The 27,752-nt window shown below is 52.3% G+C and overlaps 2 protein-coding genes across 4 annotated transcripts; one reads left to right on the forward strand and one right to left on the reverse strand.

Moving 5' to 3' along the window:
- Nucleotides 1-862: 862 nt before the first annotated feature.
- Nucleotides 863-8,203, forward strand: MCL1 (MCL1 apoptosis regulator, BCL2 family member). 3 transcript variants are annotated; one of them, XM_079761773.1, is made up of 4 exons: nucleotides 1,753-2,401; nucleotides 2,582-2,709; nucleotides 3,043-3,290; nucleotides 3,829-8,203. In XM_079761773.1, the coding sequence occupies exons 1-4, from the start codon at nucleotides 2,013-2,015 to the stop codon at nucleotides 3,943-3,945; spliced, it is 882 nt and encodes a 293-aa protein (XP_079617899.1). In that variant the 5' UTR covers nucleotides 1,753-2,012; the 3' UTR covers nucleotides 3,946-8,203. The 3 variants fall into 3 exon arrangements, with proteins under 3 accessions (XP_079617900.1, XP_079617899.1, XP_079617898.1); XM_079761772.1 differs by having other exon boundaries at nucleotides 1,806-2,709; XM_079761774.1 differs by lacking the exon at nucleotides 3,043-3,290 and having other exon boundaries at nucleotides 863-2,709.
- On the reverse strand, nucleotides 4,892-27,743 carry ADAMTSL4 (ADAMTS like 4). Its single transcript, XM_079761761.1, is given in 19 exon segments — nucleotides 4,892-17,693; nucleotides 17,830-17,974; nucleotides 18,250-18,429; nucleotides 18,540-18,746; nucleotides 19,311-19,487; nucleotides 19,859-20,063; nucleotides 20,401-20,530; nucleotides 20,713-20,817; nucleotides 20,820-20,897; nucleotides 20,999-21,113; nucleotides 21,249-21,421; nucleotides 21,606-21,810; nucleotides 22,107-22,243; nucleotides 22,991-23,093; nucleotides 23,331-24,006; nucleotides 24,197-24,552; nucleotides 24,831-24,888; nucleotides 25,105-25,204; nucleotides 27,612-27,743. Coding segments are annotated over 18 exon segments (3,207 nt in total). The 5' UTR covers nucleotides 25,125-25,204; nucleotides 27,612-27,743; the 3' UTR covers nucleotides 4,892-17,556.
- Nucleotides 27,744-27,752: the final 9 nt, after the last annotated feature.

Raw genomic sequence — 27,752 nt, forward strand, 5'->3', positions numbered from 1 at the left:
TGCTTCCTTTTACAGTAACAGAATCCACAATTTTTAGCTGGGCACGCAGACACTCAGAATGAAGACTGTATTTTGTAGCCTTCCTTGCAACTAGAAGACCATATAACTATTTTCTAGATAACAGGATATTAGCAAAAATGATATGCAACTTACAGTAAGTGTCATTAAAGGAAGTTAGGTTCCCTTTGCCTTCCCTTTTCTCCTTTCTGCTGGTTGGAACACAGATAACATGGGTGAAGCTAACCATCTTGGACCATAGGTAGAAAAGCATGTCTGAGGACAGCAACATAATGGAAGGAATATGAGTTCCTGATCATTACGGAACTACCACGCCAATTCTGGGTTCTGTCAGAGAGGAAGAAGAATGAATACTGAATAAGGCAGTTAGCAGTGTCTGTCATACCTTCTGAGAGGCTACTGAACTCTAGTTGTATGCTAGTGTTACTTATGGAGGTTAGGGCCTGAAATTAAGATCTTGTAGACAAAGATGATAATTATGGTATTGCAGTGGTAAGGCAGGAAGATACTGATGCTGGAGACACAGTATGAAAGAATATAGCATGCAGTAAGCAGTATAGAAAATGGCCAACTGTGCAAGATCAATTAATGATTTCGACACAAAAACATGAAATCAACCTTTTCAGTGTGTCATCAAGAATAATCTTGAAAAAAATCCTAGCTGATTTGGCTCAGTGGATTAAAGATTCTCTCTCTCTCTCATCATTGATGTTTCTATCTCTTTCCCTTCCTCTCTGAAATCAATAATATATATATATATATATATATATATATATATATATATATATTTAAAAAGAATAATCTTTTAAAAAAACAAGAATAATATTTAGAGATTATTTGTAGTCACAGGGAGAGTGGTTTAGAAAAAGTTATGCACATGTTAGAAACAAGGCAAAAAGATGACATGATCTTTTAATGCCACGCTAGAGCATTTTCAAGTAAAGTTGGCCTCAGGGTCACCAGATTATCTTGGGGAATCTAATTTTGTTTGATTAGCACCCAGAAGTCTTACAACCTTCAAAAGTGAGAAGGCAGCCCTGGCCAGTGTGGCTCCGTTGGGCGTCATCCTGTGCACCAAGCGATTACCATTTGGGCTCCAGGTCAAGAGCACTTGCTGGGTTGAGGGCTCGCTCCCGGGGGAGTGCAGGAGGCAGCTGATGGAGGCGATGCTTTCACTTCAATGTTTCTCTCTCTCGGTTCCTCTCTCTAAAAGTCAATGAACTATGGTTTTTAAAAAACTTGTTCTTTAAAAACTAATGGAGCGACCCAGCTGGTTTGGCTCAGTGAATAGAGCGTCAGCCTGCAGACTGAAGGGTCCCAGGTTCGATTCCCGTCAAGGGCACATGCCTGGGATGCAGGCTGGATCCCCAGTCAGGGGTGGGCAGGAGGCAGCCGATCAATGATTCTCTTCCATTATTGATGTTTCTCTCTCTCTCTTCCTCTCTGAAATTAATAAAAATATATTTAAAAAAAAACAACTAATGGAGCTCATTTGCCGATATGCAAAATAACTACAGGCGCCCTCATTTACCCACATTACCGAAGACTGTTGTGCCCCATCCGAGGCAGAACGGCCTGGTCCTCTCCTCAATCTGGCTAAGGTTCTGGTGTGGAAAAAACCTCCCGCACAGAAGCAAGGGCAGGGCAGCCCTGGTGAGCAGGTCAGCTCCACACCGAGAGGAAGCACGAGACCCCCGACCTACGTGCCGGGGCCGCCGTTACGTAACCGGTGGGGGGAGGGGAGGTCCGCGAGCCGGAAGGCCCCGCCCCTCCTGACTCGCCGGTTCGTTGGGGCGCACACTCTCCGGAAGCTCCCGCCCTTTCGCCTTTTATGGGAAAGGTCTTTTTTCCTTTATTGGACGCCACAGCGTCACCCCGGCCCTAAAACCGTGCGGAGGGAACGCCTCTCTCACTCCTTACTTCCGCTTCCTTCAAGTAAGGAGTCGGTGCCTTCCCCTTTTTTCTCAGCCCGGCGACGGCGGCGTAGGCTGGAGATGTTTGGCCTCAAGAGAAACGCAGTGATCGGACTCAACCTCTACTGTGGGGGGGCCAAGTTGGGGGCCGGCGGCGGCGGCGGCGACGACGCCTCGCCTTCGGGGAAAGGGCTTCTGACTGCGGGGAAGGAGGCCGCGGCCCGGCGAGAGGCCGGGGGAGGGGAGGCGGGCCCGGTGATGGGCGGCAGCGCCGGCGCGAGCCCCCCGGCCACCCTGGCGCCGGACGCCCGGAGGGTCGCGCGGCCCTCGCCCATTGGCGCCGAGGGCCCCGACGTCACCGCGACCCCCACGAGGCTGCTGTTCGCGCCCGTCGGCCGCGCGTCGCTGCCTGAGGAGATGGAAGCCGCGGCCGCCGACGCCATCATGTCGCCGGAAGAGGAGCTGGACGGGTACGAGCCGGAGCCTCTCGGGAAGCGGCCGGCGGTCCTGCCCCTGCTGGAGCTGGTCGGGGAGGCCGGCCCCGGCCCCGGCGCGGGTGGCTCGCTGCCCTCCACGCCGCCCCCAGCGGAGGAGGAGGAGGAGGACGAGCTGTTCCGGCAGTCGCTGGAGATTATCTCTCGGTACCTTAGGGAGCAGGCGACCGGCGCCAAGGACGCGAAGCCCATGGGCGGGCCTGCGGCCTCCAGCCGGAAGGCATTGGAGACCCTCCGGCGGGTCGGCGACGGCGTGCAGCGGAACCACGAGATGGCCTTCCAAGGTAAGAGGGCGAGGCGCGGAGGCTGCGCTCTCTCTCTCTCTCTCTCTCTCTCTCTCTCTCTCTCTTTTTTTTGTCAGTGTTGAGACGGCTCTCATCCTATTTCCGAAACCAGAATATTCTGGCCATGAGTCATTGTTTCCGCCCACTCGATTCTTTGGGAATGGCTCTGTTCAAAGGCCGGAAAGGGTGGGATGTCAGTTTTCCACCGGGGTCGCCGGAGCGCTGCGGGGCCCGGAGAGCGACTTCCCCCTCCGTGGGTGGGCTGCGGGCCGCGGGCGCGCTCCGGCCCAGACAAAGGCGGCCGTGAGAACCCGCGTGCTTTCCTTCTCCCAGGTATGCTTCGCAAGCTGGACATCAAGAACGAGGACGACGTCAAGTCTTTGTCTCGCGTGATGGTTCACGTGTTCAGTGACGGCGTAACAAACTGGGGCAGGATTGTGACTCTCATTTCTTTTGGTGCCTTTGTGGCCAAACACTTGAAGAGCATAAACCAAGAAAGCTGCATTGACCCATTAGCAGAAAGCATCACAGATGTTCTCGTGAGGACGAAGCGAGACTGGCTAGTGAAACAAAGAGGCTGGGTAAGTGTGTTGGAAGGTTCTAGAGGGGACTTGGGGGTGCAATGGGCACGGAGGGGTTTTATAGAGAAGGTGGGGATATAGCTCAAGGTTTTTACTGATGCACAACTCAGTTTTCACGCTCTCACTTGTGGACCTCCGGTTGCTTGGTGTTGATGTGAATAGAGAGTCCATAGAGATAGTGGTATGACTGTCTTTAATTTGTTGCATCAAAAATCCTGGTTTCCTGTAGGCTGTTTTACTGGGTACTGAGTCTTGCTTTTGTTATTTTATTGTAATTCAGTTGGATCCTCGTAACACCAGGGGATTCAAATTATGAAGCAGTGTTACCTGGCAACTTAATCACCTGGGGATAGTAAAATGCATTCCTTGCTGCACACCCACCCTCATTTTAAGTGAATGTCTCTTTTGCAAGCTGGGGGATAAACAATGGTTCATAGTTTCATGGAGACTGGGGCTTAGATGTTTCAATTTGCCTTTTATTTGTAGGTCAGTGGGAAAACCCCGTACTTGAAAATGTGCTTTTCTTTTTGTTTTCTAGGATGGGTTTGTGGAATTCTTCCATGTAGAGGACCTAGAAGGCGGCATCAGAAATGTGCTGCTGGCTTTTGCAGGTGTTGCTGGAGTAGGAGCTGGTTTGGCATATCTAATAAGATAGCCTTTTAAGTGAAAGAATTGACTCTTAACCAACTCCAGGCACCAGATCCACAACCATCTGCTGTGAAACCAGTGTATTTATGAAGTTGGACTTCAAAGCTGTCCAGGCTGTAACCTCAAAGCAACGTAGAAAAACAAGTGGCAAGAGGATTATGGCTAACAGGAATAAATTTCATGGAAAAAGTAGTCCCCATTGAAGAGTCACTGTCTCTAAAAGAAGCAAAGTTAAGTTTCAGCAACCTGCCAACTTTGGGAGGCCCTGAAGGAGGACTTTTAGATTTAGTGAAGATGGTAGGGTGGAGAGACTTGCTATCCTTGCCTAGAACAGGAGAGTGGCCAGTAGCCAGGCTAGTCATAAAGAGTTCATTAGATATGCACATTGATTTCTATAGTGTTAAAAGAGAAGCACTAACAATGCCAGTGAACTGTAAAGTGGATTTAAGCTACAACAGAAATATGACTAGAAGCCTCAGTACTGTACAACAGAGTGTGAAGGGAAGCTTTTTCCTCTGTATAATTGGCTTTCCCAAGTATGCTTCTTGAATAGAAAGTCCAAGTGCTCAGGACTTAATACCTGTTCTACTTTGACTTGGTTTGAGTGGTTTAGTTTGTTAGCCTTGTAATGGCCACGAATACTTGACTTAAGGCTCAATAATTGTAGTTACAAATGTGGATTATCCTCAATTTTTAAGATAAAAACAACTTGTAAATGTGTCTGTAAAAATTGTATATATTTTTACAGAAAGTTTATTTCTTTGAAATGTAAAGACACAAGAGTAGAATTTCCATTAGTTTTTTCATACCCTTTTGAAATTTACAATTTCTATAGTTAGGAACCTATTTCTTACAGCTTTTCTATCCTAAACTTTGTCCTGGTCAATTCTAGATTGTATACAGAACCAGTTGATGTAATTGTATGCAACCTGGTTGTGATGGAACAATTCTGATTCATAACTATGCAGGCTTTAATTTTCCTATCAGATTTTGGTAAGTATTCCTTATAGGGCTTTTTTTTTTTTTAAATCTGGGTTGAGAAATTGGGTGATGGAAATTCTTTCACTTCGTTACATGTAGATTTTCAATAATTGAGTCAGGTTGTTTTAAGGGGGGTGGGAGATGGGGAGCAGGCCATTGATTTACAAATAATAAGCTCTGATTGGGCAACAACTTGTTTTGAGTTCCTTCTGTTCGACCTAGCTTAACTGGTGAAATTTGTGTTCATGAGCTCATCTGCAAAGCTTTTAAAAAGATTTTCAGCTGTTCCAAATGGGATTTACTAGCAGTATGTGTATAAAAAGATCTCATCAGGTGGATGAGAGATGTTTGATCCCTTTGCTTAATAAGTTGTAAAATGATGGCTTTGAAAAGCAGGCTATAGTCTAACCATGGTGCTATTTTAGGCTGGCTTGTTAAACACGGGTCTAAGCCTAATATATAAATAAAGCAAATAATTGTTTCATTTCTATTAATGATTCCCAAATTTTGTTTAAAGTTTTTACATTGGCATCCCTTCGGATTTCAGAACTTGTTCTATTGAACTTACCATTTGTTTCCTATTTTCCCTTTGAATTATTTGCTGCTTGTTCTGCTCCCTCTACAGATATTTAGATAAATTCCTACAACCCTGCCATCCCTGAACTCTAGCCTATTTAGTTGTGGGCACTAGGAACCTAAGTAACCACCCCTATAGGAGTCCACAGACCTTCATCCTTGGTAGTACAAGGGGTTCTGTGAGGTGAGAGGAGTCCCTTTTCCTTGGACTGGTACCTTTTCGGTTTTAGCTTTTCCTACCTTTTTGGGGGGAGGGGAGGGAATTTCAAAAGTCCCCTTAAAATTTTTTAGAGGGGAGAATATCTTACATGACTTTCTCTAGATTCCTTTGAATATGATCGTTTAAAATTGTAGAACTAAGTACAGAGTGCTATAAAGGCTACAAGTCAAGCTGCAGAAAGCAATGTTGGAACTAGGGTTATTTGAAAGCTCAGCCTCAGAACGTGATCTTTAGTCTGTGGACTCCAGATAAAAATAGGCATGAATAAAATGACTAAGAATGTAATAGGGAAGAATGCCCTGCCTGCCCATCTCCGAGCCATAAGGTCATCTAGCTAGAGCTATTTTTACCTATGTATTTATCATTCTTGATCATAAACCACTTATTTATATCTTGTCTGTCTCTAAGGACCTAAAAGCACTTTATGTAGTTTTTAATTAAACTTAAGATCTGGTTAAGGTGACTAAAAGGCCTGTCTCCCCATATCCAGTTGTGGAAATGAATGCATAGATGTAAGTTGGTGGCATTTAGGGGCCCAATTTACTAGGTGTGACTGCTGAAATGAGGGTCTTGGTGAATATTGTTCGTGAGGGCTTAGGGAGCCCAAGTACTTTGGGAAAGGGTGGATGGTTTTATAGGGAGAGGAGGCACTTGTTCTAAGTGCTGACTGGCTACATACTTCAGGCAAATCCTCCCAAATGGGAAGGGAGGGAATGCTTGGAAAGATGGCTGTCTCAGCAATTCTGTCTTAGGCTTCTCTCAGGGAAAAACCTTCAGGCCTCTAGTGTAACATCCTATAGAGGTGGACACCTTGGTTCTAGTTGAACAGCTGCTATTGTTAACAGCTGTACCATTGGGGTTAGGACCAACTACAAATTAAATGTGGGCTGTAAAATGTAGTGTGTTTCCCTAACTTCCTGTTTTTTTCCTGAGAAGAAAATAATAAATCTTTATTCAAATGCAAGGTGTGGTATGGGTGTTTTCTAATCTGCTGCCTGTCTTCCTTCCCCGTCTTAGGCAAGCATTTTAGGAAAGTCAGCTGAGCAAATAAGTAAAGGTGAATTAACAAACAAAAGCAGCCCCATAAAGCTAATTTGCCTTAGAGCAAAGGACAGTTGCCTTCAGAATAGTTACTTTCATTCAAATTAGAGATGTTGGATTTTTAATTAAATGTATTGCTGTTGTACTTTGGAGTAGTTCCTGTACATTTTAATGCAAAAATCGTAATTTTTGTTCAGATTTTCTTTTAGTCATCAACTGCTGGTATAATTTTGAGGTCAGAGGGTTCGATCTCCCCATCTCTAGAAGAATTAACACCCAAAGTTAAGGGTTTTAGTAAGATTCTTGGTACTAATGTTTCAGTACTTTTCCCCTTTCCTCTGCCAAAAGAGGTGAGAATAAGCAAGTCAGTTTTAGAAATGCTATCCTGTATTTTCTGCTAGCTTAGAGTCACCATGGAAATGTGCAAATAGGAGGTTTGCATATTGGTTTCAAGTCCTGAGCACAAAATGCTAATGTGTAAGCTGGATTCTGCTTTCCCCCCAGACAGCAACATTTTATTGCAAAGAAAGGGGTTTTTGTACAAGTGCATACCCAAGGAGAGGGGTGGAAGGAGGGTAATAGGACACAAGGGCCCAAACCTTGCTTGGCCTGAGTCTAAGGAGTACTATTCCCAGTTCTATGTTCTGACGTGAAGCCATGTCTGTGGCAATATTCCTTAGTGGAACACCCCAAAAACTTGGGTAACCAGGTACCATGAGTCACTGAGCAAGTCAAAATAATCAACACTTCCCTTCATCTGACACAACCAGACTTTCAGTTCCTGTTTTGTGACTAGAGCCAGCTTTTCACAGTTTCAGAAAGTTTTCTTTAAAGAAATTGACAAGTGGGAAATTTTACAAAAATTAAAGTAGAATAAAAATAAAGTAGAATCTGTTCCAGCCAGATTCCCAGAACATAGGCCATTAATTCCTGGGGTTCAAGATGATCAGTTGAGTCTTAATTTATCCTAGTTCTCAGTTGGCTCCACTTGTTCAGTGATTACAGAACTTTGTCTTGAACCCTCCCACACTGTTCCAAGGGTTCTGGGATTCAAGATTTGAAAACTTTGTCCCTCTTTTGTTTCAAAGTTACAGTGTTCTCTTAGTTATGTGAAGCATGTGGAAAGATGAGGGTTGGGAATCTGCCTCCAGGCAGAAGTAGAAGACCTTTCTGAGAATTCAGTGTTCTTACTAAAGATTCTTGTGAAGTAAAAAAAAAATACGAGTGGCAAACTTTTGTTCCCACGCTGTACCTGGTATCTCTTAAGAGTTCCTTTCCTTACCTGATTAGAATAGTAGTTCCCGACTGTTGGGAAGTGTGTTAGGGCCAATTTTACCCCTTGCCAATAACCATTTCCATAGCTTATTTCTGCCATTGGTTTCTGTATTCTTTGCCTTCTCTCATTCCCTGTTCAGGGATTAACTTAGTTTATTAAAAATTAGAAGCCTATCGCGTACTCCACCCACCCATGCCGGTCTTTGGGTGTTACGGCGTTTCGGCCACAGGCCTTTTATTAGTATAGATTCTTTAACACTGCAATGAGCTGGAACATTTAACGAGCTGTAGGCAACCAGATGTTGAGTCTCAATCCCATTACATGGCAGTGGACTGCTTATTGTGTACTATGCACTATTGGATGTGGAAATTATAAAGGGAATAATTGTTTAAAAAACTCAGTCAAAAAAGACAGGGAACAGCTGAAACCAGTTTGGCTCAGTGGATAGAGCGTCAGCCTGCGGACTGAAAGGTCCCAGGTTTGATTCCGGTCAAGGGCATGTGCCTTGGTTGTGGGCACATCCCCGGTAGGGGGTGTGCAGGAGGCGGCTGGTCGATGTTTCTCTCTCATCGATGTTTCTAACTCTCTGTCCCTCTCCCTTCCTCTCTGTAAAAAATCAATAATAATAAAAGACAGGGAACAGTCAAAAGAAACATGACAACTAAATGCAAGGTGATCTCTGGATCCTGAATGAATAAAAAGTATAAAGGACACGGAGACAATTGGGAAAATTTTAATATGGGAAATTTGTTAGATATACTGTGTCAGTGTTAAATTTTAGAGTGTATTATATTGTGGTAATGTAAGAGAATGTATTTTTTAGGAGATACATTCTGAAAAATTTGTGCATAACTAGAATGAGAAAGCAAATGTGGCAGAATATTAAAACTCACAATTGAGTAGGGTGACGAAAATAAGTAGAACGCTGCGTAAAACTGTGGAAAAGTAGTATAAGAATAAGGTGGGTCACAGCAAAGGGACAACTTCTGGAAGCAGAGGGTGGTCAAGAAGGCTTTAAACAAAACATTTGAGGTTGGACCTTAAAGAATGAGTGGAAACAACATGCATGGAGTTGAGAAAGAACTACAGCTGTAGGAGGGAGAGGTTTATAGGTGATTTTTCTTCTCATCATTTCATCTTTCCTCCCTGCCTTCCTTCCCCTTTGCCATACATGACCAATGAATATATGTTATCTCTTCAGTTCTTCCCATTTGGGGCCTTACATAAAAACTAGAGGCCTGATGCGTGAAATTCATGCCCAGGTGTGGTTCCTAGGCCTGGCCCGTGATTGAAGCATGAGTGTCTGACGAGGAAGGGCAGGTCCCAACTGACCTCTGAGCCCTGGGCAGCACCTGGGCCCCTGCATGCCCCCTCCCACCTGAGTCATCAGGCCCTGCCGGCTCTCTCAGCACCTGGGAGCCGGGCAGCGGACCCCCACCCCCGCCACCGGTCACCATCTGTGGGGCGATCGGTGAGGCAATCAGGCCCTGCTCACCTACTCCACCATCCCACCGCAGTGCAGTCCTGCTCCTGTCGGGGCCAGCAGTGCCTCCACTGCCAGCACCGTGTTGCCGACGCCCACCATATTTCGCGCCGCCCCCTAGTGGTCAGCCCACGTCATAGCAAGCGGTCAAACTCCCAGTCGAGGGGACAATTTGTGTATTAGGCTTTTATTATATAGGATATTGGGAAACGTGTAGAAAAAAAGATGTGTTTTTTGTCTTAGAGGTCTGAATTTGGTGTAAATGACTGCATTGTATTTACTTGAGAAGTAAAGATAGTCTTCATGGTTAACTATCGTTAAAATTGTGGCCCTGAGCACACACTTTTAGGATTGTGAGTGCAGGTGTTGGCACTGGCAGGCCTGCTTTGAATAAAGTCCTCAGAGCATCACCTGGGATGGCTCCCACATCTCACCAGCTTTGTGTCATCTTCCCCCACCCAGGTTCACATAACCATGGAATGTAGGACGGAGTGCTATGCTCTCTGCAGAACAGAATTTCAATAAGGAACAGTCCCCTCCCCTCCCCCATAGTTATTTAACTGGGCCTCCAGATACTGAATGGTGGCTCTACTCTCCCTAATCTTGTTCCCGTGGGAGACTTACAGCTATTGCCATCCTGGTTCAAAAAACCAGTTTGCTCTGACTGCCCAGACTTCCCCCACCGGCTGCATTCTTGCCTATGAGCTCATTGTTTTGGCTTCTCTGCCTGTATAAATCCACAGCCAGTGCCAGAGGTCTCAGCCGAGGCCCCTAACTAGCTGGAGCTGCATTCCATTCAGAATTTCACCACCCCCACTTGGTTTTCTTCCCGCCCTCCTGTGGTCACATGTGTGTGTTTATTCAAGTTAGCCTGGGGACAAGGTGTGCTGGGAAAGAGAGCCAAGGAAAAGAACGTTTAACTGTTGGGTTTCATCCTGGCATTGAAAGATGAGTTTTCCACTTTATTTTGATTAAGAAACGTTTAAACTCTGCCTCTAAAAAAGTTAATTGTCTAGTAGAAGGAGCTGGTCTTGAAAGTTTTGCTAGACATTTATTTCATGGTCTCCCTTACCAGGCTGGTATGACTCTCAGGTGTCCAGATTTTGGGGGGAGATAGGGATTTCCCCTAGGAAACATTGCTTTCATATGCATTATATTCCGCAATCTCTATACTCAGTTCTCCCATGCATTCCATTCTCAGCTCACACCTCCATTCTTGAGGTTGCCTGGAGCAGTTACCACCCATCTCCGGTCCTCGGTGGCAAAGGGGTTGGGGGTTGGGCCGAGGAGAGACAGCTGGGCTCCTGCAAGGAGCAGCTGTTGGGTTTCACTGCTTGTTACTGAAATTTCCTGGGAGGATAGCTTGTTTATTTCCTTAGACTCTCAAAGCTCAGATCTAAGGCGGCAAGGTGGGACCATCCACTGATAGATAGGGCATTTCTCTTTAAGGTTTGGATTAACACTATATGGTTAAGCAGTTCCTTTCCACCAACCGTCTCCTTTTCAGTGTTAAAAAAAAACTAGTCTGAGGTTGTGGGAGGTGACAGTTCTCATTTCTCAGAAATCCCTCTTGAGGCAAGTGAAGAAACAGAAAGAGGAAAATGAAGTTTTGTTTTGAAATGAGGTCTTGTTTTCAGAGCTTAGTAATGGTGGGGAAGAGGGGTGGTTTACCTGCTTGCTTGCCCCTTCCCCCCACCTCCAAGTTTTAGGTCTGAACCAGGATAGGGTTCCCAATTGTGAACCATGAAAGATATATGTAAATTCTAGTGAATGAAAGAAAAACTTCTAATAGCAATAAGGATTTGGAAGCAATCCCTGATGTAGGTTATTTTTAAATTTATTTTAGAGAGGGGGGGAGGGAAAGAAACATCTAGTCCAATTATTTATGCATTCATTGGTTGGTTCTTTTATGTGCCCTGAGTGGGGATCTAACCCACAACTTGGTGGGTAGGCTCTAACTAACTGAGCTAGACCAAGTATATTTGTTTTATTACTCCCTTGGACCCAAACACTGAATACATTTGAAACGATGTTTAATTCCTTGCAACTTTGGGTTGAAAAATAAAAATTTAGATAGTATTATTTTTCCTAAAATGCTGAGAAGTCATGAAAGACATTTGAAAACAACAAAAACACTTAAAACCATTCAAGTTCTGGATCACTGTGGCCCAAATTACGGCGTGTTTTGATAAAGGGTGCCCTAGCTGAGTGAAACTGAGTCGGAGAGCAAAGGAATGAGGTAGGATTTTGTGAGGGTCTGGAGCAAGTCTCCCCAGAATGTGCCAAACACACATGCACATTCTTTTGAGCTGAAAACAAAGCCTGAACAAACTCAGGAAGAGGTTTTTTGTTGTTTTTTTTAACCTGCCTAAAGAGATTCAGATTAAAAAACCTGCTTCCGGAAGGGAACCTTAACATAATCACCTTAGCACAGATGAATTATGAATTAAGTGGCAGACTGGGAGGATCCCAGCAAAAATCTGTTCCTTAGATTCCCCTTCGTGTCCCATTGTTTCTGGGGGGCCCTGCAGGAATTTGTTTACCAAATGTTTGCTCTTTTCTCATCTACCTGTGAATTGCCTCTGTGGGGAAGTGAAAAATAATTTTCCTTCCATCTTTCTAAATTCTTCTGGTTAGTCTAATAATCCAATTAACACACAGATTAGCAGGAGAAAATGTCCAAAATTTATTACAGATGGACATAATGCCCAAAATTTGGGGGAAGGTCAAAGATTTTTCTCCAGTCTTATTTCTTAAAAACCAGTTTAAAATCAATATCCCAAAAGCCATATTTTGGGGTGGCAAAACTGGTCACCCCCTCCTTAGTCCAAAATGACATATATACCTTATTTTGCCTCCCTGTCTTTAGAATATTCATGCTTATGTGAATTCCCCATGCAACACATTAAAATTTGATGTTCTCTTGTTAATCTGCTGTATGTCATTTGAATTAATCAACCAGCCAGAAGACCTAAGGCAGTGGTCGGCAAACCGAGGCTCGAGAGCCACATTCGGCTCTTTGGCCCCTTGAGTGTGGCTCTTCCACAAAATACCACGTGCAGGCGCGCGCGCACACAGTGCGATTGAAACTTCGTGGCCCATGCGCAGAAGTCGGTTTTCGGCTCTCAAAAGAAATTTCAATCGTTGTACTGTTAATATTTGGCTCTGTTTACTAACGAGTTTGCCGACCACTGCCCTGGGAGAAGCCACTAAACAGCAGACATCAGTAGGTAGGAGGCTGAGCTAAAAGGTTCTACAGCTGTATTCGGAAGCCCAGAGGGGACACAAACAGGACTTTCTGGACAGAGCAGATCAGCCAAATAGAAAAAATCCCAGGGGTCCGTATACTACCTGTCTGCCAAATTGGCCCTAGCACCCATGTTTGTCCAGCCTGAAAGCTAAGAAAGGTTTTTTGCATATAAAATAATTGAAAAAAATTAATATTTTATGTATGGTTAAAATTATATAAAACTAAAATTTCAGTGTCAAAAAGTTGATGGGAACACAGCCACCAGGCCCATTTGTTTCCATGTGGTCCTGGGCTGCTTTGGTGCTATGATAGCAGAGGTGAGGCGATGCAGCACAGATCCTGTGGCCTACAAAGTCCTTTTACTCACGGGTCCTTTAGAGAAAATGGTTGCCCACTCCTCTACGGGAGCTAAAAAAGAGCCTTACAATGTGATGAATCAATAGTATGTGTGTGTGTGTGTGGGGGGGGGGGGGGGGGGATGAAAAAAGAGATACTCTGGTTCCGAGGGCAGATAAACTTCCCCTCCTGTCAAGGGCAGGGCCTTGCCTTTTAGCCTAGGGGTCCCAGAGACACAGTTTGCTCTTTTTTATGAGTAACCCCACACTCTTTCCCTCCACTCAGAGTTCTGTGGCGCTGTGTCATCAAGAGATTCACTCAAGGCTTCGAGGGTACAACACACGTATTCTAACCCCAACATGGGACCTTCCTGAAATGGAGCCCATCCCTCCTATAACCACGGAGGGTCTTTCCCAGGCCACTCAGTTCTCCGGCGCTCCCTGAGAAAATGCTCTGTTCTGTCCACTGCACTTCCCCCTTCAGCTGATGTGGCTGATGGGTTCCCTAAAATCTGGTGGCCATGGCTCACGCAGACTTTATTTGGACTAGTCTTGTACATTCCTCTCTCAAATCCTTTCTGTCTTCAGCCCTCAGCCCTGAAACACCCTCCTCTAGAGTTGTTTCCTGGGTCAAGCAGCCCAAAATCACATCATGATGTGTGCTGGCTAGTTTAAGGTTAACACAAAACCACTCTTGTTGACAAACTTAGACTAGGTACTTTCCTGAGGCCTTCTACTTCCTGTAAAGGTGCCTCTCGCCCTTTAAAGCTGACACCTCTTCATCACCTGTGACAGATAAGCCCCCTCTTCACTAACCTCCCCACCCAACTGATTCCCAGCGCTAGAGATGGTGGAATTGAGGCATGCTCATAGGAGAGAGGGTGGGAATCCCCACCCTCACCACACAGAGTCCCAAACTACAACTCTCTAGTCTAGCATGATTCTCCATGGTTTAAGAGAGGATAGGTCTCCCTGGTTCATTTACTCCAGTGGGGGAGGTTGTTAAATTAAAATGAAGTTCTCTATTTGTAAAACTGGGGAGAAGAGGAAAGCAAGAAATGAAAGAGGATCTGGTTGGAGGGAATCTGAAGGGTTGCTTCTCCTTGTGTTTGTTTCTCTCTCTGCCTTCCCACTACCCTCAAGGTCTATCTAGATGCTCCAACCATAGTTCTCAAGCTCCTGAGAGAGGTGACTTCCAGCTGAGACACTCATGCCTAGGCCAGCAACTGAGTTCCTGTGCTCTGCTTCACTCCTAGTTCCCAGAGAGGTTGAATCTGGACTATGGAGGTGACAGGGACCAAAAAAAAGCCTCCACAGGTCCAGCCTTGCAGCTGTGAGTGCACCTGATTGCAGGGCAGCTGTGAGCACGGGCTTGCAGGGAGGCCCAAGGGGTTGGGGAAGTCTAGGAGCTAAATTTAGTCTGAAGGCCACAGCTTAATTGGGTGGGTAATTACCCTGGGGAAGCTGGGAGGGGGAGGGGAGGAGAAGACTGACCCAGCTGAACTAAGACCTCACAAGTTCACCCCTAAGTACACTGACATAGAACCACAGTTCCCTTGCAGACCTCAGAAATGAGGAGTCCTCAGCATTTGCTGGCCTTCTACATGCTTCATCTCTCTTGTGCATATCAAGGTTGTTCCTATCACCACCCCCACCTCACCTTAGTTCTCAGGGGTGCACTTCCTCTGAGTCCTTCCCTAAATTCCCCTCAGTACACTAGACGGCAGGCCCCTCCACACCTTCCTGGTTTGAGGGTGCAGCTTCCTCTCCCCCAAGTCCTTCCAGAGGGCTTCAGAGGTCAACAACGACCTAGCTGGCCTGGCTGGTGTTGCTCAGTGGTTGAGCTTTGATGCATGAACCAAGAGGTTACAGGTTCAATTCCTGGTAAGGTCACAAGCCCAGGTTGTGGGCTCAATCCCCAATAGAGGGCGTGCTAGAGGCAGCCGATGTTTCTCTTTTATCAGTGTTTCTCTATCCCTCTTCTTTCTCTCTCTCCCAAATCAATAAAAACATATTTTAAAAACAGGGTATCTGGCCACACTACTCCCCTCTATGGATCCAGGAAAAGGAGTTGCTTGGGGTCCGGTTCCCCTCCCTGAAAACTTCCATACTGACCCTATACTGACCTCAGTCACCAGAGGGAAGAATCCTTAGGGACCTCAAAGAATCCTAGCTTTAAAACGAGAGGGGGAAGAGGCAACCCCAGAGGAAAGCCCACTCCTGAGAAGTCGGGGACTGGAGGCCAAGAGGAAGCTGCTCAAAGGAGGTCCTGAAGCAGGGGGGAGCCGTGAGGGGATGTGGCTGCCTTCCCCACCTGTGATTGGTTCTCTCGCTCAGGCCAAACCTGCCCAGCAACAGCCTTGAGAGGCCCTACCAGGGAGGGGGAACTTCGGGGAAGTCAGCTGAGCTGGGGCCACCGCCCAGCCGGCTTCCAGGAATCGATGGGAGGGCCCCAAGCTACTCACCACCACCCCTCCCTAATCTAAGGACTCCACCTTCCGTATCTGCTGGGCGGGGCGGGTCTCGCTTCCCTGGTCCCGCAGATCTTTGATCCCCTTACAGGTTCACCAGAGGGGAACAAATCTCTTGAGTGTTCCTGTTTAGGCCGAGCAGAGCCCTCCCGGCTGGGGTTTCCTCGGACCCCCTTTCCTCCCTCATTCCTTGTCCAGGGCTAAAGTCAGTATTGTTTTCCTTTCGCTCCTTGCCCTTTTTGCCTCCTTCCTCACCCACTCTCAAGGTATAGTCCAAAGTCTTCCTTCTCGGCCACTTCCAGCCCAGGGAGAGCCCAAGTCCCAAGGCAACTGTGCGTGCCGGTGAGCTCGGGAAACAGGAGTACTGAGTTCCGTCGTTCCCGCGGGCCTTGATTAGTGGTCTTCCTCGGGCAGACTGCGAGGTGCAGAGGCGGGTGGATGGGTGGGGAGGGGTGCTTCCAGCAGTGGAGACCTGGACTCGGCCCTCAGCTTGGCTGGGGTCAGGGAAAAGGCTGCCTGCTCTCTCACCACCTCCAGCAAGCTATTTACCTTGAGAGAGTCAACGGAGAGGGGGAGGCAGGAGGGCGGAGACTAGGGTGAGACATCTCTGAAGAATGTGTCTCTGGCAGGACATCCAGTACTGCTTAGAGCCAGGCCAGGCCCCACCTCCTCCAGCCATTTAGTTCTGCTGAGGGAAGGGGGGAGAGGGGCCCACGGAAATCACCCCCCTACCCCATACACACCCCCTGAAAAGCAATAAACCAGCGGCTTCATAGGGAAATGGGTAATAGCAGAAAGGATGGGGGAGGCTGGAAGACAGGGCCAGAGAGAGAGAACAGGAAAAAAGACCCTTGAAAAGCTGGCTGCCATTTCAGCTCAGCCCCAAATTGAAAGTAGTGCTATTAGATTCCAAGAGACTTGACAGAAAGACCCAGCCTACCAAGAAACTCACCACAGAGCCAAGCTCCCAACTCCATAACCTAAACTGGGAGAAGTGATGACCTCTAGTGGCCAATGACCAATCTGCAGGGGCTGTGGCTGGCCAGGATCCTAGCCCTGGGACCCAGGCTTCTGAGCTCAGGTGATGGGGGCTCACACATTAGCCTTTCTGGGCCCAGATTCTCTCCACCTGGGCTCTTCCTGTCCCCCTCACACTGCTGAGTGCTGTTGCCTCTTCTCACCCTTCATTCTGACCGGGCACTGCCTGTGTAGGTGGCCCGTACGGCTGGGTTTCCATGAAGACAATAAAGAGCCTGTTTCTCATTTGTCATAATCTTCTTTAATAAAAAATAAATTAGTTCTGGGGTGGGGACCATTTCAGGAGGTGGGCAGCAGGAGCAGGGGCTAGGTTGCCTCATTCTAACCTTTCTCTTTCCATCCTCTGCCCAGCTGTCCCGGTTCTGGGACGTTAGTCACTTTTCCTGGGATAAGACAAGCTTGGCAGTGGCTGACCCCCACCCCTAGCTAATTAACTGTGAGGGGTGGGATAGAGAGACGAGGTAAGGGGAGAAGGGGTCTGAGGACAAAAGGGTGGTTTAGGAAAGTGAGGCCTGACCACGAGAACTGAGGTTTAGGGCACAAAGTTGGAATTGATTGTGGGCGGGCAGTCACTAAGCAGCTCGGATTACGAAGGAGCTGCAAACTTGCTCTCCTCTCAGCCTAGAAAGGTCTTGGGGAGACCGCCACCATCCCCTCCCCCTTCCTTCACAGTCTAACTTCTCTGTGAGAAGTGACACACACTGGCGAGTGCGCACACGCCCATGCAGGTCCAGATACACATTTGGGGACATACGTGCACATACACCAGCACCACCACCACACGTCTGATAGTCACTGTCAGTCATCTTGCCTCCTTCAACCACCCTGGGGGACATCCCTGGTGAGGCTAGGACAAAGTGGAGAGCCAGAGGGTGCAAAGCGAGCCGATGGATGGGTGACCGACGGTGGCATGAGAAACCATGAGGAGAGGTTCTCCGGGACCCATTTCAGGCGGGCTCCGGGGGGGACCGCTCCAGGGCGTGGGCACAAGAGCGGCAGCAGGTGGCTGTGTAGTAGGGATAGACGCAGAGCCGGGCCTGGACCACCAGGGGGCAATGTGGAGAGCTGTCCTTGCATTGGTCATCTGGGGAAAGAGGAGGCCAGTGGGCACAAGATGCATCCCTCTGGAGGAGTGTTGCCCTCTCCGCTGGTCCTTTCTCCTTCCCACCCACACCTCAGCCAACTCCATTCTACGGGGAGGTGGGGAGGGGGGCATTTACCAGGGCGCTGGCTGCAGGGTTGGCTGTTACAGGGCCGTTTCCTGGAGGGCCGCAGGTGAGCCGGGCAGCGTGTGCTGAGAGTCTGGTTGGCAGTCAGGCACTGGACCTCCCTTGTCTGCACACCACCCTGGCAGGAGCGAGAACACTGGGGAGACCCCAGCTACCAAATCAAACCTTTGCTGTGCCCCAGGCTCCTCCTGAACCCCAGGCCTCTCCTCCTCCTCTGAAAGGAGGGTGTGAGCGAGACTTCCCTGGAACATGACGACATCCCGCATGGAGAGGGCCCACCTGCTCTTCAGGTGAACAGGAACTAGGACAGTGTTAAACTGCAGCTGGCCTTGTCCTGGGCACAGGTGCCGGGTTTGGTGAGAGGAGCCTCCCCTTCCCACGCTGAGCAGGGCACGGGAGCCAGGCACTCACCGGACTCCAGGGTGTAGAAAACCATCGGTCCTGGCAGTCCTGCCCCTGACAGGGCTGCAGGGCAGGGGGCCTGGGCAGGTGGGAACAGTTGCTAGGAGAAGTCACGTTGAACTCAGTCCCCAGTTTGGACACACAGATGACATCTCGACGCTGTGTGCCTGAGCCACAATCTGAGGAGCACTGATGGAGAGGAAGCATTGGGTGTACAAGGGGAAGGGAGAACAGGGCTCACTCCCAACTGCCCACAGGGAATCCGCCGACAGGCACCCCCTCCCAGGCTTCCCGCTCACCTCAGCCCAGGGCCCCGTGTACCAGCACCATGTCATCTCACAGGGGCCCAAGCTGCAGGCACGCATGTCTGGGGGGCGGCTTCCCAGGGCACAGCTCTGCTCACTGGTTCCCGCGCCTGCGTCCTCCTGGCCTGCCCCACGGGCCTCCCCACTCCCGAGGCAGACCACAGAACGCCGCTGGATGCCAGTCCCACACTCGGCTGAGCACTGTTGAGAAGCAGAGCAGAGGGGCTGTGTGAGGGGGGATGCTGGTGATGAAGAGGGGGAGAGGTAGGGGCTGAGAGGACTGATGTGTCCTGGATCCAGATCCTGGGAGTTAGGGAATGTCCCAAGGGTACCAGGCAGAAAAGGGGAACCTTTGCTGGAAGTTTTGTTCATAGTGGAAATTTTTCTCACTTATCTCCATGTTCCCAGCATCAGCAGTGTCTGGCACACAGTAGGCGCTTGCTCAGTAAATGTTTACTTTATTTATATATATATATATATATATATATATATATATATATATATATATGTAATTGATTTCAGAGAGGAAGGAAGAGGGAGAGAGAGAGAAACATCAATGATGATAATCATTGATTGGCTGCCTCCTGCACACCCCCTACTGGGGACTGAGCCCCCAACCCAGGCATGTGCCCTGACTGGGAATTGAACCATGACCTCCTGGTTCATAGGTCAGTGCTCAACCACTGAGCCACACTGGCCAGCAGTAAATGCATATTGAACTGTTTTGGAAAGCCTCTAATAGGTTGTGCTGAGTGTGGGGCCCACCTTGGAGCTCCAGTCGCTGTGGAACCAGGCCATAGTACAGGGCCCCATGTTACAGGCCTCTTTGCTGGGGGGTCGCGGGGGTCCTGACGCGCACTCCCGGTCGCTCACTTCATCACCGTTGTTTCCGACACAGCGAACCTGCCGGCTCCTCTGGCCGCGCCCACAGCGCACAGAACACTGAGGGGAGGAGGGGGGTCCAAGGGGCTGGGCCTGGCTTCCTCACCAGCCTCCAGCTCTGTGGCTTTTTTTTTAAATTACATTTATTGTTGAAAGTATTACATATGTAGCTCTGTGGCTTTTGAACAAGGCTCTGCCTTTGATTCCTGGCTCAACCGGTACATGGCTTTGTGGGGTGAGCCTGGGACTCTGGGCCCAATCCCAGATTCAGCCTCTTATCTGACTTACAGATTGGGGTTCCATGAGAGATGTTGTTTGTAAAACATTCCTGCTGATTAAAAATAAGCTGGAAAACCACTGCTCTAGCTCCCTGGGGCCCACTCCCTTAAGATCCTCCCCCTCGGAAAGCCTGCTCGTCTGGTCCCACTCACCTGGCTCCAGGGGGAACGAACCTCCCAGTGGCCACAGAGGCGCAGCTGGCAGGGTTGGGTGATGTTGGGCCGGGGGAGGTGTCCACAGCGCTCGGGAGGCACTGAGGAGCCACCCCCCCCAAACTCCTGCCGGCAGCGTAGCTGGCGGTGCTGGGTGCCAGGGCCACAGGAGCGGCTGCAGGACGTCCACTCACCGGCCTCCCAGCTGTGGTTACGCGCGGGGCGGGGAAGAGACAGAGCCACCGGTGGCAAAAGAGAAGATAGATGTGTGGGGGCTGCCATGTGTGGGGGACGGGGACCCTCAGAGGGGAGTGGGCATGTTTAGCACTGGAGTCTGGGTTCTCCTGTGGGGCTCAGGCTGCGGGGATTTCCTTGCTGCCTATGGAATGCCAGCCTTGCTAATCGGACATAGTCTCTGTGGCCAGGAGATTCATTTGCCCGCAGGGTCGCAGGGTCCAGGTAAGGCCTGGGCCGCGAGGATGTGTCTGCCTGGAGCAACTATTGTGTTCCCCAGACTGCCCCTCCCTGTGGGTCATACTCACTATGGGGGACACGGGGGGCCGTGGCACGGTTCCGTAGAGACTGGGGGTCTGGTGCCCACAGCACAGCTGCGTTCATCCAGTTCCTCTCCTGACTCTCGAGAAATGCAGAGGAAGATGGGGCTCCAAACGCCTGGAGGGATGAGAGGGAAGCCAGGGGGTGGGATGGCTCCAGTGTCAGTGGGGTCCCGGGTTTGGCACAGAGTCGGCGAGGTGTGGCCCCCGGGCGAGGGATCTCGGGTATGCAATCAGGAGTGTCCAGTTGGGGAGCTGGGCTGAGGGAGCCAGGAGTGCAGGCTGGTGTGTGAGTCCCACCTTTTCCACAGGATGCTGAGCACTCGGAGTGTCCCACTCGTTTCCAGAATCCGGTTGGAGACCCCAGGGGTGTCCTGGGGTGGGGTGGGGCAGGCATCTGGGGATCCGCACCTGACGCTGGAGGGTGCCGGGGGTCCGGGTGGGGCGGGGCGCTGAAGCAGGTGGGGGCTCTATCCTGAAAATCTCTGTGCAGGGAGAGTGGAGTAGGCAAAGCAGATGCTCCCACTGCCGGAGAGCTTCCCTTTCCCCCTCCCCCTCCTCCTAGGTCTCGGGTCCGGCATCTCACCCGGCTGGAGCTGGGGGACACGGGGCTCTGCCACTGGGGGGCTCTCAGGGCTCGGAGGAGGTGAAGAGATGACATATTGATAAAAAACACCTGGGTTTTCCTCCTGAAAGATCATCTGGGCAGAAAAAGAGAAGATAATGAATGTTTGGGGTGGCAAGGGTCCCATACCACTCACCTTCCCCCCATCTTTGCCCCCAGAGGGAAAGGCCCCCCTCCCCGGCAGTCCTGCTTCCCCAGGCCCCCAGCTCACGTAGACATCCACGGGCTGGGTGGTGGGGCCCTCGGCGGACAGGCTCTCGCCTGCGCCCTCCTCCCGAGGAGGACGGTTGTACTGGAAGACGGTCCCGCCGGCCGAGTAGGACCCCGGGGGATCCACAGCCCAGTTCCCGTTGATGATGGACCGGCCCCCAGGGCCTCGAAGTGCTGCAGGGGCGGCCAGGACGCAGGAGGTGAGTCCGCTGTCCTGTCCCACCGCTTCCTAACCATTCAGAGCCCCAGCCCCCCCTGCTCTCTTGGCTTCCTCCTCCCTCCCCTTGGGGCTGGCCTGCTAGGCTGCACGGGGGTGTTGAGGGCAGAGCCCAGAGCCCGGGGAGCCCGGGGAGCTCACCAAGGTAGTTGGAGCTGGGCCGGAGTTGGGCAATCTGGAGCCGGGAGGCTCCGGCCGGAATCCGCAGGATCTTCTGATAACCCAGGGGGCCCCCGCGGTCAGTGAGGTTCCCCGAGACAAGGTGACAGGTAGAATCATCCCCCCCACAGACTCCACAGCCATCTGGACGCCTGCCGGAGCCGAGGATCCCGTCACAGCCAGGGCTCTGGAGGAAAGGGGAGTGAGGCAGGGGCCACTCGAAGCCAGACACCACCTCGCCCCCCAGCCTGGTGCTCCTGGGACCGTTCGGCCCTCCGAGCGCCTGGACCTCTGCACCACAAGTGAGAATGTGTTTCTCTCTCAGCCCCACAGCTGCAGGGGAGCCTGGAGCTGCCTGAGGGGAGCCATCTGGCAGCCCACCTCCCGGCTCTGCGAGCCCCGCTTGGCAGGTGAGAGCTGCCCGCCTCCACCTCGGCCTGCTGCGTGGTGGTGGTGATAAATGAGGAGACGGTCCTTCCTCACCAGACAGCGTCCCGCCACACACATGTCTAGGGCTCCTGGCTGACACAGGGTCCCGTCCTGGACCTTCTCCGTGTGACGGACATAGAAGCGGAAGCCACGGGGACGGCAGTTCAGTTCACAGCGTTGGGATCCCTGAACTAAGAGACAGGGCCGGAGGGTGGGTGGTCAGCTGGCGTCCCTGGCGGGAGGCTGACCGGGAAAGGCCCCAGGTCCTGACAGAAGCTTGGCTTCTATCAGCTACTGGACATCTGGAGGTCGCCTAGGTCACTGTGGATGAAGGGAACAATGACAGTTCTGTGCTCTGGAAAGTTTGTCTGAGGGTCACTTAGAAGTTGGGTCAGGTCAATTTAGGTCACGGAGACCGGGGCGGTGAAAGAGGAGAGATACTTGAAACCCTTGATTATGTGAGCTCAGAGCTCCTGAGGGGCTGTCTCGGTATCAAGTTGACAGGCCCCCAAATCAAGCGGATGGTGACTTGGGAGCTGGTGATATAACCCCACCCAGGCTCCTGGCACACACCCACCGCTGTCACTCCTGGACAGGATCCCGCCCACTGTGTCTACTTCACCTCCTGGGAGGCCTTCTTCCCAGAGGAAGCCAGCCAACGGGCACCTCCTGACACATCCTCTCCCAGCCTGACCCCTCCACCGACCACCCCTCAATCTGACCCCGTCTGAGACCCTCCCCCTTTCCGGGCCCGAGCTGTTCCTTCACCCCAGTCCTGGGAAACAGAAAGAAAACAGGACTCGGTAGAAACATGAGGGCCCACAGAGGAGGAAAAGAGGGGTTAGGTGTCCCTTTCCCGATCACCCCCCAGTCTGAAGCCCCCGCCTGTTCCCCCCCCCCCCCCCCCCCCCCGTCCAGGGATGGGTTGGGAACCTCACCTTCTGTGAAGGGTTCCCACTGGTACAGCTGGCCCATGAACTCCTGGGAGTTAAAGGCTGCACATTGCAGGGCCCGGGGGTCTGGATGCTCAGGGGGGCAGGGCTGAGGTGGGGGGGATACAGAGGAGTCAAAGCTGGGGAGGAAAACGGGGGTGTGGGTCAGGGCTGGGTTTGGGGAGTAGGGAGGAAGTCGGGTCTATGGAGGGGCTCAAGGCCCTTACCCTGAGGAGGTCAAATGGAAGGCCCCTCCCGCCCAGGTCCAGATCTGACCAGCTGAGGACCCAGATGCAGGGTCAGGGAAGCAGTAATGGAGGGGGTGTGGGTCCAAGGAAGAACTCACCGCTTTGCTGCAGGCTCTCAGCTGCTCACTCTCCCCAGAACATCTTGGGACGGGGCTACTGGGAGCAAAGAGGCTCCACTGGGAGCTGGAGCGGGGGCCAGCCCTTAGCAGAGGCAACCAGCCATCCTGGTAGCGAGGGGCAGACTCTGCGGGGGACCTGTGGCGATTCCCCCCAGATCTCCAGTGCTCCGGGCTCTGTTGGCCTCGGCCCCAGCCCCGAGGGACAGAAAGGAAAGGATTAGGGTGTCTCTCTGCCACCTGGGGACTGGCCCAACCCTGGGAACTTGGCATTCTTGGCTCTGGGGACACATGGAAGGAGCCACTTTCTCTTGGGGAGGGGGTAAACGAGGGGGGCTCTTTGCCAGAGGCCTGAGCCCTGGGAGGGGGCCTGGTTCTCGAAGGCACCTCTGTCCGAGCAGCCTCAGGGCCTGGGGATTCCGCAGCGGGGGACAGGGTGTGAGCAGATGGTTGCACAGGAGGGAAGTGAGTTTGAGGGGTGTGGTTTGCAGAGGATGGCTCTGCTCCTGGAGTCAGGGATGGAAGAAGCTCTGAGGTCTGGGGGAGCTCAGATCTGCGTGGTCTCTGGCGGTGCCTGCGGTTCCGATGGAGTGGCAAAGCAAAAGGCACTCTCCCGTAACCAAACATTCCTGGCTTGATGGGGTCTCGAACCCGGGACCTGAGAAGGTGTTGCAGACATAGGGTCATGGCTCTGGTCGTCTGTTACCCTGCCTCCCCAGCCCCCTCTACTTCCTGGCACCAGAGATAAGCACCCGCTCCAGCCCTTTGTCCTCCCTCCCCGGTTCCTTTATTCCAAGCCCCAGCCCTTGCCGAAGGCCCACCCCTTCCCTCAAAGCCCCGCCCCTCACCTCCTGGCTCCCGGGATCTCCTGGGCCTCCTCTCTCCCTAACTGGGAAGCAGGACCTCGAAGTGGGCCACCTCTTCCTCGAGGCTGTGGCCTGTACAGGGGGAGAGTTTCTTGGGGAGTTTGGGGTCTGGGGCCCTGACTTCGGGGGAGCAAGATTTCTGGATTTCTTGGGGGCCGGGATGGGAAGGGTGGGCCCTGGTGGAGTTGAGCTGTAGGGAGCTGACAAGTCCGGCTCCTGTGTTGCACCCCCACCCCACATGGCTGGGAGCAAGGGGCCCACTGGTGCCAAGGACCCCAGACGCCCTCAGGGCCCTGGCCATCCTCGGGGGGTGTTTGAAGAGCGTGTCCAGACAACACCTATGTAGACAAAAAGGTCACACAAAATTAGAATGATTTTAGAGGGAACCATACAGAGAGGCTCTAGTCCAATGCCCAAGGCTCAGGGAGGCTGTTACCGGCCCAAAGTGACATTCAGTAGCAGAGGTGCTATTTGGCGGGGAGCTGGGGGGCTGGGGAGGCCGGGGGTGGAAGGGGCGGGGCTCATCAGAGGCTTTGGAAAATGGAGGCGTGACCTGGAGAGGTGGGTGGGAGGTCAGGGGAGAGACAAGCATCACAGCCTCTGGTCCCTGGCTCACCTCCTGATCCAGGCAGAGCTGCGGGAGGGTCAGAAGCAGCATCAGACCAAACGGGGGCCTGCAAACCAAGGGCGGAGTGGGGACATCGGATGGAAGCCGCAGTTGGTCTTGCGACACAGCCCCTCACCCCAGCAGGCTCCCCACATCCTGATGCAGATTTCTCAGAAAGCAGAAGTTACTTCATCACTCCCTCCCCCGCCCCTCCCAGTCTTCTTTCCCTCACTTCCAGGGACCCAGCCTTTCCTCCACCCCCGGGGAACCCTCCTCTTCTTACCTGCCTGCCCACTTCTCCATCACTCCTCCTCGATGGGCAAAGGAGGAGGGGACCGGAAGTAAACACACTACTCAGTCATCTGGACGCAGAGGGGTGCTCCCTGCAGGGACAGAAGCCGGTGGTTACTCCGGAAAGCTTGGGGTTGAGAGGGATGACTCCGCAGAAGGTCATCTCCAAGTGAGGATGTGGGTGGGGGGGAAGACTGGCCCATCCCTTTGTGATCCTAAGGGTGAGCGTGAGGAGGCATGCGCCCTTGTCCAGCGGCTGAGGCCAGAGGGTGGAGGGCTCAGACTCGGCCTCCTCCCCCAGCCCCGCAGGAACTTCGTAGCTCCTCCCCCGGCCCAGTAGGAACTGTTCCGAGGCCAGCTCAGGCCCGGGCATCTTTCTTAGGATGGTCTTCCTTTGGCTCGCACTCCGGCCCTCCTGGAGGGCCTGTGGGGGGAGGGAGGCTCGGAGGAGGACATGCCAGACGCCCCCTTGAGGCGCTGACAGAAAAGCCCTTGGGTTTGCTGTTTCCAACCTGCCCCCCAGTCTTTTCCCTTCTTAGCCAAGCTGCTTCTGAAGCACTGGGGCACATGTCTGCCTGCCTTAAACTAAGTGGGATCAACTAAGTGGGCTGATGGCTTAATCTCTAGAGAAGCAGGGGATTTTCCCATTTCGATTTAACCTCCCTTTAGGGGCCAGCGTCCAGCACTGGTTCCATGAGAGCTTATTTCGGGGGTGACCGTGATGGGCTGGGGGAACCTGGGAAGGAAAGATGCAGCTATAGCCGCCGCCACTCCCCCGTCACAGGCCTGCCATTCTGAAGAGCCCAGGAGTCTAGACTCCGTCCCGAAGTCTAGCTTCGATCCATCGATCCATCGGGAAAGTGGCGCTTGGAACCCTCCCCGGACTCAAGGCCTGACTTTCCTGTGGCTCCCCCATGGCCCTCCAGCCCCTTCCTGTTCAGTACCAGCCCTTCCCACCCCCACTCTTCATCCCACTCTTAGTTATGCTTTCCAGGAAAAAAAAAAAATGTTTCTGTTGGATCTGAAAGGCACCCGGGAAAGGAGTCCAAGGAGCCAGTGCCGAGGTGGGCCAGCTCCGGGCCGGGAAATGGCAGCGGGGAGGGCAGGAATGTGCTTGGGGAGAGCAACGTTCAGCCCACTCCCGCCCAAGACCCCAGGACTTGGGCATTTGAGGGCAGGATCACCATGGTTGCGCCTGACCTGCAGGGTCACCCCAGCTGCTGGGGGCTGGGGAGGGGGTTGCTGTTGGCTGGGCTGACCACTGAGGTCAGTAACTCCACCCTGATGGAGAGGGCGGGAGGTGGTGGTTCCAGAGGAGGGCCAGAGTTCCACCCAAACCTTCCACTCGGCCTGACGCAGTTACTTGAGGTTGAAGGGGAAGGAGAGATGAGGGTGATGGTCACCGTCGGTCCCTTCTCTGCTTCGGGGTCCCCTTTCCTCTCCTTCTCTGACTCTGCTGCTCTCTGCTACCCCAGCTCTGCGTCTTGTCGTCTCTCCCATGGATCTACCCAGCACACATAATCCTGTCCTGAGCTGGGTTTGGCTTTGGCAGTTCCCTGGAGAAGTGAGGGGTGGAGGGTGGGGGTGACGTGAGCTCCTGGGGCCCTCGCCAGGCCTGGCTCCCTCTCTGGAAAAGTCCCACCCCAGCCCCCCTGCACAGCTGGGCAGGGGGCCGACGGCCCCTCCACTGCAGAAACAGGACACACATGTGCTTTTTATCCCTTTCCATGTCCCGCGTCTGGTGGGTCTCTCACTGCCCAGGGTGAGGAGGGGAGAGGTCAGAGTGGTGCTCCGTGCCAGGCTGGACACCGGTCTGGGTAAACCAGGGCTCCTCCTGGCCACACCTCCACACTGGCCAGTGAAGATCCAAGAGGAGAGAGACCTGGGCAGGCTATCTGACCCTTTTACCCCCAGAGGCACCCACCTCTGGGAAGTGGGGGTGCTTGGGGGAGAGGGCTGGGCAGCATGTTCAGGCTGGCACGGAGCCCCCACCCTGGGTAGAACTCCTGGGTCCTCAGTGTGCCCTCCATTCCTGGGTCCTGGAGGACCGCCCCAACAGGTGTCTTCCGCCCAGTCATCAGGCTGTGCTGGATCTCGGGCACCCACTTGCATCCCTCCCAGCGCCCCTGTCCCCCAACTCTAGGCGCGACGGGGAGGGGGGGGGCACACCATCCTCCAGGGGAGGGCGGGAGGCGCTGGCGCGTGCGAGGACGTCCTGAGCATGTTTTCCAATTTCACTATGTGACTTAGCAGGAATTCTGGCTGGTTCTTCTCCAGGGTGACCGGGACAGAGCCCGCGGGATCAGGGCCCCCTCCCCAGGAATTCGACCTCAGGGACCGGAGGGTCTTGCGAGGCTATGCGAGCGGGAGTCAGGGTCGTGGTGAGAAGGCATCCGCGGGGCGCAGGGAGCGGGGGCTGCGCGGGCGCGCGGGGCGGGTGGCCTAACGGGACCGGGGGCGGAGGGCGCCGGGGCCGGGGATCCCAGGGAAGCTCTGTACCTGCTCTGCGCGGCCCCGGCGGCCCGTTAACCCCTCCGCGCCCGGGCGCTCTCCGGAGGCTGCCAGGCTCCGCGGCGGCCACGGCGGCCCCTGAGCCCAGCTCCGGACTCTGCCGCCTCCGGCCGCCGCTCCGCCCCCCGC

Source organism: Cnephaeus nilssonii, assembly GCF_951640355.1.
Source record: "Cnephaeus nilssonii genome assembly, chromosome: 21".
Taxonomy (NCBI): Eukaryota; Metazoa; Chordata; class Mammalia; order Chiroptera; family Vespertilionidae; genus Cnephaeus; species Cnephaeus nilssonii.